The 14,322-nt window shown below is 40.9% G+C and overlaps 1 protein-coding gene across 2 annotated transcripts in view; it reads left to right on the top strand.

The window, feature by feature from the left end:
• Window positions 1-2,167: 2,167 nt before the first annotated feature.
• Window positions 2,168-14,322, top strand: part of LOC102298675 (solute carrier family 13 member 1) — a 17,411-nt gene continuing 5,256 nt past the window's right edge. Inside the window, exons 1-13 of one of the 2 annotated variants that reach the window (XM_014338469.2) lie at window positions 2,168-3,131; window positions 5,981-6,149; window positions 8,271-8,399; window positions 9,819-9,955; window positions 10,062-10,228; window positions 10,361-10,400; window positions 10,507-10,588; window positions 10,717-10,874; window positions 11,042-11,161; window positions 12,167-12,265; window positions 12,869-12,970; window positions 13,145-13,236; window positions 13,729-13,823. In XM_014338469.2, coding sequence (XP_014193955.1) covers window positions 6,030-6,149; window positions 8,271-8,399; window positions 9,819-9,955; window positions 10,062-10,228; window positions 10,361-10,400; window positions 10,507-10,588; window positions 10,717-10,874; window positions 11,042-11,161; window positions 12,167-12,265; window positions 12,869-12,970; window positions 13,145-13,236; window positions 13,729-13,823 — 1,341 coding nt within the window. In that variant the 5' untranslated portion in view covers window positions 2,168-3,131; window positions 5,981-6,029. Of the gene's footprint in view, window positions 3,132-5,856; window positions 6,150-8,270; window positions 8,400-9,818; window positions 9,956-10,061; window positions 10,229-10,360; window positions 10,401-10,506; window positions 10,589-10,716; window positions 10,875-11,041; window positions 11,162-12,166; window positions 12,266-12,868; window positions 12,971-13,144; window positions 13,237-13,728; window positions 13,824-14,322 lie in introns of those variants that run through there. The other variant, XM_042226802.1, reaches the window with a different exon arrangement.

Raw genomic sequence — 14,322 nt, 5'->3', positions numbered from 1 at the left:
CCAACCTTTGCACTGAAGCGATATTTTTCCACAGGCTGTTCTCATTTATATGACCTCTATAAAACAGCGGGGTAAGAAAGCGCTGTGGTGAAGTACGATAAGAGTTTTGTGGTCCATCTTCTGCACATTGTCGTTACATAATAACAGATGTCAGGCTGTAGAAGGAGAGGCTAGTGTAAGGCTGTTCCAGTTCTCAGCGCACTACTCTTCTTCTTCATTTGCAATGACCTCGATGACATTTTCATCGAGGTCATTGCGAGGAAAGAGGTTAGGAATAGGGGATAGGAGAAACATTTGGAACGCACCCTCTGTCTCTTTGTTATGTTACTTCCCATTTTAATTTGCTAGTATTTTCTGTCTTTCGTGTGTTGGATTTAGTTTTACTTCCTTTGTCTTGTGTTTTTTTATTTACCCACCTGTTCCCTATTCCCCTAATCAGCCTTTGTGTATTTATTCCTTCAGTCCACAGTGTGTTGGTTTCTTCATGTTGTTTTCTCTGTAAGTTAAAGATGTGCCGTTTCATTCTCATGGATTTCTGTGTTTGTGGAATTTGTCTTTGACCAAAAGTAAAGGTTTGCTCTTCTGTTTGCATCAGTGTGCCGGTGGCGTCTGCTTTTAGCTACTTTCTCCCAGCATATCGTGACATGCAGATCTTCTCCATCTCATTTACTTTCCTTTCAGCTGATCTTTACTCTGCTTTCATTTCTTACATCTTTCAGTTTGAATTGAACAGTTCAAGTTGCTGTTCCAGTCAAAACCAAATCAAACTTTAATAATATTACACAGTAGAAGAGCTGTAGTTGTTCAGAAGTTGACTGTCAATTAAAAGTCCTTGCACAAAAGAGTTTTTTTGGATTTTCTCAACAACAAAAAGCCCTTTTTATAATCAAAACTAAAGAAAGAAGAAAGAAAACTTGCACAGTGAAGCAGAATTTGGGGCTTAGCAAGTTCAGGGTTAATGTAAGTGGGTTTTCACTGTTAGAAGTGTTTGTACTTCTTACCAAAATGCATCGTCATGGAAACATTTGCTGCTGACGTGTCCTTTTCTGGAACAAGTTATGCTCCAGATAAGAGAACAGCAGGTGCAAAAGCAGCATTTGCTGACCAGCTCTTTGGAAAATATTTTCATGTTTCCTGGAATATCCCCTGGACCTCAGTGGATGGCTGGTAGGAGGGTCTAAAGTTTACAAAGCATTTAATGATTCTGTCTTTACCTGATGAGCATCAGTAAGAAATACAGATTCAAATTCAATCTGTTTCCCCCTGTTGTCTGCAGGTGATTTACAAACATTTTTATTGTCTTATGAGCCTAATATCAGATCCAAAAACAGGGCACTAGCAGGGAATTAGTGCTGTGCTGAGTCATCAGTGTTATCAGCTGATATTGGCTATTTGATAATCAGTATCAGGAGTTATGATGGCTGAAACAAGCAAGAAGGCAGAGAGCATTGTTGCATTGAACTGAGCAAAGTAAATAAATGAATAATTATTAATAATAAAAAATACATTAAATTAAATAAAAGGAATAAATAATGTATAACATATGTTGGGGAAAAGTGTTTATAGGTTGTGTCCCTGGAAGAAAAAAACAATCAGGAGCAGAATACTGGGGTTTTCACCAGCTGATCTTCGTATCGCCGTTAAAAAATGAGTCGACCTACCAGGGATGTTGTAGCAACACTGTAGCACCTGATCGGTGTTTTCAAGAATCATACAATAATTTTAGGGTTTGAAATTTGTACATTTCAATTTGTGTGTCCACATTGCTTGTACATGTATTTAATTTAAAATCTAAATTTGAATAGAATGTAAGTAAATACATTTTGTTAGGTTTTAGCATATTTTACGTGGCACTGGGGATTTTCTTGAACAAGTGTTTTCACTCATACACACGATCTCATAAATCCTAAACAATCCTAAATATTTAGAAGTAGAGTTTGGAATGTCAGCTCCTACTGTTTAACCCCACTAATGACATGGAGACAAAGAGAAATGCCTCTGCCTGGTTCCAAACGTCTGCACTTTTGCCCACATTTAAAATTTCTTCAGCTCTTCAAAAATGAATAAATTAGGACTGTGGAATATTCAGTCTAATTTTTTCCAATGAATATCCGCAACTTTCCAGGAAATAGGACAGTCAAGGTTCAAATACACATTTCACAACTTCTTTAAATACTTTGCCAGCAGAGACACAAGCAAGCAAGTTATCCAGTAACTCTGAGACAAACCTGAAGAAGATCTTGGAAGACTGTGTGTATAATTTCAGGAATACGCAACTTGTTCTTGGGAAAGTTTACCAAATAACTGAGTAAACCCACTTCCAGGAACATAGACCTCTATGAACTTCTATTTTAAAACGTGCAACTCCATCAGAAACTTTTCTGAATGCCAGGAATGGAGATCGTTACTCAAACCAAGAATTCTTGCCAAAAATCAAATCCTCTCTCAAGTGTTCAGCGTTATGTAACAAACACGCAGAGCTCCTGGAGAGGTATCTTCCCAACAAAGTATTGTTTTTGGAAAACCTCACTAAACCATAGTGAGGTTACAACTAATTCAAGCATAATGTTGCATAACCTATTATGAAACATTTTTTAAAGCAAGGTCTTTGACTTATGACCTCCATTATATAATTTCCGGACTGCACTGTTGGACATTTCAGTCGTGAAATCTGGTCACAGTAATTTTAATACAATAGTTTTAATAAGCAGTTTCTTCCCCACAAATATTCAGATGTTGTGAGCTAAACAGCTGCAACATGTTTAGGGTGGTGAACTCGAGTATGCGCTCTGATTTGAGGCTTTTTGAGGGGGAACTCGTGTAGCATCTCTGTAGACAGACCCACACGGACTACAGTAGGCGGCCAATGTGAACCCCAGTACTGGTTCATAAAAAACAATGGGTGATGTCATGATGTCCATCTTTCATAAACAGTCTGTGGTTTCAGTGTTAATGTTCAACAGGTTCAGGTGACTGTGGAGTGATTTAAAGTGGTGCTCGGGATTTTATTTGAGTGAGACCATCAAGACCATCAAGATTACGGTCAGCCAGGAGCAGAGGCTTCACTTCCCCATTTCCTTCACTACATCAAAACAGCACCTTTCAATCCTGAGGTGGCCAAGCTGCTAGAGGTGAGCAAACAGCACTCTTAAACTCACACACTACCAGTTAAAAGTTGGGACACACCTTCTCATTTAATGGTTTTTCTTTATTTTCATGACTATTTACATTGTAGATTCTCAATGAAGGCATCAAAACTATGAATGAGCACATATGGAATTGTGTAGTAAACAAAATATGTGAAATAACTCAAAACATGTTTAATATTTTAGATTCTTCCAAATAGCCGCCCTTTGCTTTGATTACTGCTTTGCGCACTCTTGGCATTTTTTCGTGGTCGCCTGAAATAGTTTTCCAACAGTCTCGAAGAAGTTCCAAGAGATGCTGCGCACTTGTTGGACCTTTCGCTCTACGGTCCATCTCATCCCAAACCTCTCAATTGAGTTTAGGTCAGGTGACTGTGGAGGCCAGGCCATCTGGCGTAGCACTCCACCATCTCCTTCTTGGTCAAATAGCCCTGACACAGCATGGAGGTGTGTTTGGGCTCATTGTCCTGTAGATGTAGAGATGTGTCTGCTACTGGAACTCTGTGTGGCGTTTATCTGGGCTCTAATCTGAGGTGTTGTTAACTTGCTATTTCTGAGACTGAGAACTTAGATGAATTTATTCTCAGCAGCAGAGGTGACTCTTGGTCTTCCTTTACTGGGGCGGTTCTCATGGGAGCCAGTTTCATCGTAACGCTTGATGGTTTATGCCATGAATTCTAACAGTTGTCAAATAGAGCTGTCAGCTGTGTACCAACCTGACTTCTGCACAACACAACTGATGGTCCCAACCATATTAAGAAGGCAAGAAATTCCACAGATGAACCCTGACTGGCCCACCTGTGAAGTGAAACCACTTCAGGTGACGATGTCATGAAGCTCATTGAGAGAAGTCCAAGGGTTTGCAGCACTGTCAACAAAGCAAAGGGTGGAATCTAAAGTATAAAACATACTTACAGTTATTTATAATTTTTTTCTTTGCTATATGATTCCATATATCTTGCTTCATATATTTGAAGTATGCATCTACAGTGACGTCATTGTGGTTACACGAGCTCCGCGGACTTCATTCTGTGCTCCAACAGACTCAACAACATCTTGTCCTCTAAAGAGGTTAAAAATAAATACGCAAACTCATTAAGGAAACAAAGATAACCCTTCCTGCTACAGGTGAACTGCTGTATATGTTTAACAGCTCCACTGATTTGGAGAATTCTGTTTCCTGGACAGATTTATCACACAGGTTCATGTGCTTGGTACTCAAAGATGACTTCATTCAATTGCTAAATAAATTAATGAATAGTTAAAGCAAACTGGCTGCATACGACCACAGTGCACATCTTACAGTATGTTTTCATTATTCCAATTATTTGGACAAGATCTCCAACACCACTGGCTGAAATGCAACACAAACTATGATAAAGCCTCCACCGTGTTTTATGGATGACAGCAGACACTCAGTGCTGTATCTCTTTCCTGACCTCCAACATTTATACTAACAGCAATTTCAACCAGAATTGTTATATTTGGAGTAGAGTCCAGTGCTTTTATAATATACCACACCTCAGATTTTTATTCTTACCCGTATTCCTCCTGTTCTGATGAGGCTTCAGTGAACAGCAGGCCAAACAACCTAACTCAAGGTTCATTCTTTGAGTTAGGTGGCTTTTTTAATGGTTGAATGATTCATAGGTCAGTGTGGCTTAATAAGCAAAGCAAACATTCCTCTGAAAATAGTGAGGTACAAGGACTGGACTGAGTGAAACAGCCGCCACTGTCCAAAGAAAAGCTTTGAAATGTAAAGGTGGGGAACTGTATCTCAGCTCTGGCTCATTGAAAGCAAAATAGAAAGAAATGAGGGTGACTCAAGAGTTTTGCACAAAAATCTCTTAATGACATTAAAGTCTAACTTATAAAGTGAAGTGGTTTGTGTGCTGTCAGCACATTCCATCTGGAAAGTTGGGTTTTTTTTATATTTTCCTGAATTTTGTTTGGTTATTAGTTGTGGGTCAAAAGCAACAGACATAAACTCAGCTAAACTTTAATGGATCTCTGAGGTTTTCAAGATAACAAGTTAAAAGATAGCAGAAGTTGTTGGAATTCTCACACTTATAGCCAGACACAAGAGAAATATACTACCGTCAGCAGGTGCCATGTCATGCTGATGCATGTTCTTTGGAGTATAGATTAAGACTCACCTTTACACAATGAGCTAGTAAGTTTCGTGACTTAGGCATATACTCACATATAATGCATACTTTTGGTGCCTGCTTTTAAATTGTTGCTGAATATTCAACATTAATTATATAACAGTCTTTATTCTTTCTTAAAATATAATGAGGACTGGAAATGATGCAAGTCGACATTCTAGCAAATAAATATTGTGTCTAAATATTTCACACCAGGATCAAATAGATAAATCCTTAAAAATCAGGGTAAATGAAAGAGTTTTCCCCATGAACTGAAGGAGGAAAACCTTAGAGCTCACCAAACCATGTACACATACAATATCATATCGCACGCTGGAAGCAACTTATTAGGTCCGTGTATGTATATTTGCTATGCACATTTTAGTAAAAATTATTCTCAATAAGTATCTTTACATGCTTTATATTTTGTTTTTTATGTCAGAGAAACTACTGACATTGACCCTTTCAAGCACCACGCTTGAAATAAATGAAAAGCCTTGTCACATTAACATCTGACCTTTGTCTTAGTGGAGAGATAACCAACAGTTACTAATGAGCTTTTGTATCTTGCTCAAGAAAACTGATATGGAAATGTAAAATGAAGCTTCCAGTAGTTTGATGACTTCCCCAAACTGGTTTCCAGCTTGTCATTCTCGGTCAATTATTACCCTCTCTAACATATCACAGCCAAATAACTGCGGGGTCACAGTAGGATCCTGCAGGAGAGACGAAATTGATGTGCGACCGGAGGATGCTGTCGAAGCTGAGCGAAGCACTGTGGAACTATCACAGCCTTCTCCTGATCATCCTCACGCCGCTGCTGCTGCTCCCTCTTCCTCTGGTCATCGGAACAAAGGTGTGTGCACAAATATGACGGGAACTGTATCCCCTCCATAACGGTTTCATTTAACTGAAATTGCACTGATCAGTGTTTTTAAGCAGCTCCTATCATTATTTGCATATTGTGAAATATGTTGCCACTGCTAGTTTTACTTGTATAGCACATAAACTTTATGATATGATCTCAGTAGGTTGTAGTTATTGTAGAGTTTTTGTGATGATCTGAACAGTCTCTGTGCTTTATTAAGTTTACGTTCGCTCTTTATTTGCTTTCCTATCAGCCAGTCATGGATTTGTACTTATACACTTTTTTCAACTCTGAGCACTACGAGATCTTTTACACTTTTTCCCGTCACTATAAATACGGCTAACAGACCTTTGTGCATAGTGCCAGCTGACCCTTGATCCTTTTCTAATAATGGCCATAAATAAAAGTTTATATACTTTCATAAAATGAAAACACATAAAATGATACTTCAAGGTCATTTTTTACAATTTAGGTTTAAAAAATAACAGGATTGCAAATTAGAAGAAAGTAGAAAGCAAGTAAAAGGTGTTTGTTTCTACCAGCTTTTCTTGTGAAAGGCAACCTTGAGCTAATTATATTAGTACATGGGAATCTAAACTTTATTTCAGTCTAAATTTGAATTTAGACTACAGTACTGATCAAACGTTTAAGACCCCTTTAAAAATGGCAAAATATCATATTCTGCATTGGCGGATCTTAACAAAGTTCCAAGTAGAGCTTCTGTCGTGTAGCGCTGTGTGGCAGGCAGGATGACGACCCAAACACAGGCCTCAAACAAAAGCTTAAACTCAGCGAACACCATGAGACCGGAAAGTGTGCGCGTCATGGATGATGTCAGCGTGCACACTGTGTCTGAGGACGAGTGAACGCAGGCAAAGCTACTGGTCTAGATGGGATTCCCGGCTGTGTCCTCAAATCAACCGCGGCTCAGCTGGCTGGAGTGTTTACACACATCTTCAACCTTTCCCTCTCTCTGTCTGTAGTCCCAGCCTGCTTCAAAACGGCCACCATCGTCTCTGTACCCAAACCCTCCACCATCTCTTCCTTCCTCTTCCTTAAACGGCTGGCGACCGGTATCTCTGACCCCCATCATGAGCAAACGCTTTGAAAGGCTGGTCGGGGACTTCATCTGCTCTGTACTGCCCGACTCACTGGAACCGCTACATACTGCCACAACAGGCCCACTGATGATGCCACAGCCCTGACACTACATACTGCCCTCTCGCACCCGGAGAAGAGAGACACGTCAGAGAGAATGCTGTTTGTAGATTACAGCTCAGCATTCAATAGTCAGTACACACAAACTAAACAGTGAAGAAGGCGCAGCAGCGCTTCTTCTTTTTCAGGAGACTGAAGATATTCGGCAAGAGCTCCTGCATCCTCGGGGCCTTCTACCGCTGTGCCTTTGAGAGCATCCTCACTGGACGCATCACCACGTGGTATGGCAACAGCACCGCTTACAACCACAAAGCTCACCAAAGAGTGGTGCGTGTGCTGAAAGGATAATTGGAGATGAGCTTCCCTCCCCCAGGACGTGTAGAAGAAGCGGTGCCTGAGGAAAGATTGATACACCATTAGCATTGCCTTTCCTCAGTTACTGCTTAGGCTAAATCATTTTGATGTGTGAGGGCATGCAGTAATGGAAAATGAAAACTTCCCTCAAATGTGTTTTACAAAAAGTAACGATCCTGTTTTTGAAAATGCAACGAGTATAAAATACTGTGAAATTTATCCATAAAAATATTAAATTTAAAAAAACTGAATAAACAAAACTGGTTCTTTCTGGATAATTTCAGTACAGATCCAGTTTTCTTGGGGTTTTTTTTGGAATTTGTATTATTTGTTTAAAAAAAGGCGCAGCATTGAAATGATCTGCAAAAGCAGAGATACATACATGCAGAAGTATAACAATAAGAATCAAGCTACATTTAGACAATGCTTCAACAACCCAAATAATTACCTGAAGGTGTTTTGAAGTGGTTGCTGAGTGACTCTAGTTTACTGTCTCTAACTTCTGCACGTGTGTGTGTGTGTGTGTGTGTGTGTGTGTGTGTGTGTGTGTGTGTGTGTGTGTGTGTGTGTAATCATCTTAATGTGTTTTCCCTGTAGGAGGCAGAATGTGGCTTTGTGATGATGCTGATGGCGATATACTGGGTGACGGAGGTGATTCCACTGTCCATGACCGCCATGCTCCCCGCCATTCTCTTCCCCCTCTTTGGCATCATGTCGTCCTCCAATGTGAGTCCTTCTGTTAGCAATCACAGTTACACAGGACAAAGTGTTGATGCGTTGAGAGTTGTTATTCTTTATGAATGCACAGCAGCAGATGTGTTGCTCTGGTTCTGGTTCTGCCTACAGGTGAGTGTCAAATGTTGACACTCACCTGAAGTTTTCAGCATATTCCTGCTTCTTTTCCAATTTGCTTGTCCCTCGTGTGATCTTAAAAATCCTAAAACGGCCCTCTTCTTCCATCCATCCATCCATATGCGATAGATGGATGGATGTTCCCAGGCAAGCTGAGCAACATCATCTCTCCAGCGTGGCCTGGGCCTGCCCTAGGGCCTCCTTCCGGTGCTACACGCCCAGAACACCTCACCCAGTAGGGGCCCAGGATGCATTCTAATCAGAGGCCCGAGCCACCTCAAGTAGCTCCTTTTGAGATGGAGGACTAGGAGTTTTACTCTGAACCCCTCTCAAATGACTGAACTCCTCACCCTATCTCTAAGGGAGATGCCAACCACTCTTTGGAGAAAGTTAATTTTGCCGTTTGTATCCACAGTCTTCTTTGTTTGGTCACTATCCAGAACTTGTGACCATAGGTAGCTTGTGTACTCACCTCTCTCCTTAATATGAATGACCAGTACAGCATCTGCATCACTACAGACAGTCCCTCAATCTCTCACTCCCCTCTCGCCCCACTCATTTACAAGACCCTGTGATAGTTAAACTCTTCCACCTGGGGCAGCAAGTCACCCCTAATCCAGAGTGAGCACGCCACCCTTTCTGGATTCTCATTTCTGCCACTTGGCTGCAAACTGGTCCAGTGCTCCAGTGTGAGGCCACCAACTGATGAAGCCAGCAGAGCCACGTCATCTTCGGTCTGCCAATCCCAGTTCTCCATCCAGTGTTCCAAGGTATGTCAACCAAGAGAGCTCTACAACATCTGAAGCTTTTAGGAACACAGAGTGAATCTCATCCACCCCAGAAGCCTCTAAAACAAGCCAGTGTGTCTCAACCTCATGCACTATGTCAGGCTCCTTCCTCACCAGAGAGGTCATGTTCCATGTCCCCATACCCAACCTCGAAAGCCAACGATCAGACTGCAAGGGTCTCCACCCCTGACTGATGCCTGACACACATTGCAAGTGACCAGCATGGCACCTCCTGCGTCTTGTGGGCCTACAGCAGAGCAGGCCTTGTTCTTATTTGCAAATAAATGTTTTTATTCTTGGACACTTGGACTCTTCTTTATGCTCATCCAATTATTATCTTTTTAAAGTTGTATTTTTAATTGGTTTATCTGTTACTTGTTAACTCCCTGTATAACATATTCATTGGCCACAAACTCAAATTTGAAAATGGGCTTAAATTTTAACTCCTCTTCCTCAATTACCCTGTAGATGCACTCTCTGTTCTAAAATCCCTTTTCTCCTCTAGGTGGCAAAGGAGTATTTTAATAACTTCCACTTCCTGCTTGTGGGTGTTGTCTGCCTCGCCACGTCCATCGAGAAGTGGGGCCTCCACCGCAGAGTCGCCCTGAGGCTCGTCACCTTGGTGGGGGTCAACCCTGCTTGGTGAGCATCTTCGTTCTCTGCTGTTGGATTCAAATTTTGTATTTCTTCGAGATTTAAGTGTGAAGGCTCCATTGTTGCTTTTTGAACACACCACTGTCTCCTTCAGGTTGTTGCTTGGCTTCATGTCCGGCTGTGCCTTCCTCTCAATGTGGGTCCAAAACACATCAGCTGTTACCATGGTGATGCCCATCGTAGATGCTGTTCTCCAACAGATTCTAAAGGCGAATGAAGAGGGATACTCTGGTGAAGACAACCCTACCCTGGAGCTGGACGGTACCTGCACAGACAACATACTTTACTTTATAAAAGCACAAAATATAATTAAAAGTGTGAGATAGCTGTGTGTTTTTGAGCTTACAGTAGGATGGAACTTGTGGCCCTGACCATAATCTGTCATTTTTCCAGAAATCAACAACTGTACTGCAAAAAATAAAGAAGCTCTGAGGTATGTAAAGCATGGGGATTCACTGCTGCCCTCTGGGTTCAGGGTGTTCTAAGTTTTTGTTTCTGATGTGCTTGAAGAGCAGTTGAATCCCTTATTCCTCTCTCAGTGACAGCACAGAGCCAGATGTCCCCACAGAAACCTTCACTTCTGTTCAAATACCAGCAGAGTCGCAGCCTGCAGCAGACGAGGTGCAAAAAAGCACCAAACAAACACAGAATAAAATTATTCTTTGATATTTTTCCAGTGCTCATACATGTTCTGCTACTTCCGCTATTTCTGCTTCTCTGTCTTGATTTCTCCGCATTTTGTCTTACAGGCTGCAGAGAACGTACCCACGGCCTCCTGCAGGCGTCGGCAGGGCCGGATGCTATGCAAAGCCATGTGCATCGGCATCGCCTACTCCTCCAGCATTGGCGGCATCACCACGCTGCCGGGAACCTCTGCTAACCTCATATTCTCTGAGTACCTCAACCAGTGAGTGTCTCACATCAGGTGTATGTTAATGAGACATATTGGCAGTGGTGGGATTAATGTTGCCTTCAGTGTTCGGTTAATTCAGTCTGCTGCACAGCTAGAATGAAATAATGATTCAAAGACTCCTTTAAAAATAATGTTTTTGAATCCACTGTCTTTACATTCAGCGTTTACCCAGACTGCAACAGCATCAACTTTGCCAACTGGTTCCTGTTGTGCCTGCCCATCAGTGTTATCATGCTGCTGCTGACATGGTTCTGGCTGTACTGGCTCTTCATTGGCTCAGAGTGAGTGTCAGCATACCATCTGCAGAGCCAATCACCTGCTATCAGTGCTATTCTACTCTGACTACTCTTTGTGCACTCTCCATTATTTTTTCTCTTTTATCAGTTTCATCATCCTATTCTGATTTCTTTGCATTAATCAATTAGTGGAAGCATCATCACATGTGTTATATATGTGTTTTATTGTTGTGAAGATTTATTATAGTTCAAAGCTCTGATGATGGATCAGTTGTTGGCATCTTTAACAGAAATGTCTGACTACCTTTAAACTTAAACTTAAGCAGAAGTTTCCGGCAGCTTTTCAGAGAAAACTAAAGAACATATACATGCTATTTGAGAGTTTGTATTATGTTTTGCTACCGCATTTACAATAGGTTAAAGGTACGATTTTTATTTTTAAAGTCCAATCCTCACCAAATAGAAGAATGCCAAAGCATCTTCCAAAAATCTGCAGTATTCCCAGAAAAAGTGTCTTATATGCATCTCCATTTATATTTGGTAGTATGACTTCAGGACATAACAGAGCAGGCATCACTAACAACAGGAAGAACTCAGGGAGGGGCAGCCATCAACTGTGACTGGTTAGGAAGTGAGGATAAAAGAGAGGAGAAGGCTAAACTGGAGAACATAGACAACTACAGTCCTCAGTGCATGATGGGAAGTATGGGAATAGTTGGCAGCATAACTAAAGCTTGGTTCATGGTCACCTGATCTAGATCTAACAAGAGATTTAACAAAAACGACATTTTTAAGCCTCTCTTTAAGTAGACACAGTCTCTGTCTCCAGAATCCAAGAAGATCCAGGAAAACAAATCACTCCTGCATACAAAGTGTTTCTCTTACTCCAGATTATTTTAGTGCAAAGATGGAATTTTATCATCAGTTTGACTTAAATAGTAAAATTTGCAAGATTAAAATGAAATTTCTCTCTCTCGCTCACACACACACACACACACACACACACACACACACACACACACACACTCACACACACACTGTCTCATGCAGCTTCAAGTTCCTGTGGCAGTGTCGGGGAGAGCAGTCTGACAGAGAGAGGGCGGTGAAAAAGGTGCTGGAAGACGAGTACAAGAAGCTGGGAGCCATTAGGTGATCTCTCATTCGTTTATTTACGCACTCGTTTATTCATCAAAGTAATCAGTTTGATCATTTATTCATTCATGCGTGGTCATTTATGCGGTGTTGGTGACACAGGATGTTGGTTAGAGATTTACACTGGGTCTTAATGCATGCTCAATCATCCAGCTAAGAAATCCCAGAATCTGGACGTAGCGTTTTCAGTGTCATCCAAGGGACTTCTTCAGTTTCAGTTGACTGCAGGTTTCCCCAACCTTATAAATAGTTCTGCATAATGATCAAAACTGGCACCACGGCCTGACAGTGGACTGTGATGTCAGCTTCATGACCATTAATATGCAAATTGTTTGACCATTGATCAATGGCCACAAGGACTGAGGAGCTCATTCATATATATATATATATAAATGTGATATATATAAATATATATCACATTTAAAGAGCTATATTTTTATTCATGTATTTATTTAACTATCCACAGCGTTTTACAGTACCTTAGATGGTCAGTTGTCATGCCAATGCTGTCATTTATTTTACTTGTTGATCAGTTATTGACAGAAAGACATTCCTATGATAATTTTTGCATTCACACATTCATTCGTTCCCTCTCTCCAGTTCTCAGGAGATCTTCACCGGGGTGGTTTTTGTGGTGATGGTTTTGTTGTGGTTGACCAGATCTCCAGGTTTTGTACCCGGCTGGGCTTCCCTCTTCCCTCAGTGAGTCACAACCTTCTTTTATTGCCTTGGAAATTATTCAAAATTATTCCCACAAACAATACGATACAAATGATACAGTGACAAAGACCAGATTCTTTGGGATACATGCATTTCTATGATTTTTCACAGCAGCAATGAACCATGACCCAGCTGATCCCTTTTTCTGTTTTTCAGTAAATCCAACTACATCACAGATGCCACTGTGGCTCTGGTGCTGGGCGTCCTCCTCTTCTTTGTACCTGCTCACGGACCCTCCAGAAAATATGGTGTGAAATATGTATGAAATGTGGCTTGTTGTTTAGTCGGATGTTGAAGGCTAACACAAGTACTCTCAACATTTTTGTTTATGAAGGGCAACCAATCAGTTACAGTTGAAACCTTGTTTCAGGCAAACTTTAAACCAAGGGGCTACACCACAGACCACTATGAGATAAATAAAAATTATTAACTGAGTCATGCAAAACTGCTCCAAGAATAAGGAGCAGGAATTAGCATAATGGGTCAGGATTAAATACTGTAGATTTACTCAGGTTGGTTTTTCTTAATTCTTCTTAATGCAGTTTTCCTACACCACATTAATCTCACTTATTTGGTTATTGCGTCCTATGCATATCAAGCTTTTACATAAAAGAGATATAAAAACTTGAGGCTGCAAAGAAATGTGTGAATACCAACAATCAGTAAAGTTTTAACAATCATTTAACACGTCTGTTTTTCAGCATCAGTCCCAGTAAATATGTTTTTTTCTCTCAATTCAGAGGCGATGATCTCTTGGAAAGAGTTTCAGGCCTCCATGCCGTGGCAAGTTGCCCTGCTGGTTGGTGGAGGCTTTGCCCTCGCTAAAGGTGCAGAGGTATGCTGAAATACAAATCACAATACATCCAGAACAGTTTCCTCGTACAGACCAAGAAGAAATTTGATGCAAACATTGTAAAGTTTTCACAGCTAACACAGAAAAATCTCAGGTCCAGACAAAAATCAGCACTCTGGTGTAGATCATTGGGAATGACAGGAATTTTCACTACTTCGTTACTAGGGATGGGTATCATTTAGGTTTTATCCAATACCAGTACCAAACCAGTACTTTTGAAACGGTGCCAGTGCTCGAATCGGTTCTTAAAGAATCAAGAACACAAACTTTGTCCTAAAATCTGTCATGTTTAGCTGTTTTTTGTAAAAAGATAACAATGTTAGCATTTTCTGCAGCTATAGGGATATATGGTATCACTCTTGGCTGGAAGCAGTGCTTAAACAATGGAAAAAACACAAACTTTGTCCAAAAACCTCTCATGTTCAGCTGTTTCCCTCTTTTTCTTTGGTCATTTTAGCCTTTTTGGCCAGGGTGAAGGGAG

The sequence above is a fragment of the Haplochromis burtoni genome, unplaced genomic scaffold, assembly GCF_018398535.1.
Source record: "Haplochromis burtoni strain Fernald_Lab_line unplaced genomic scaffold, NCSU_Asbu1 Contig_229, whole genome shotgun sequence".
Lineage (NCBI taxonomy): Eukaryota > Metazoa > Chordata > Actinopteri > Cichliformes > Cichlidae > Haplochromis > Haplochromis burtoni.
Note: the sequence above shows the minus strand (reverse complement) of the source record. Positions and strands in the feature narration are given on the sequence as shown.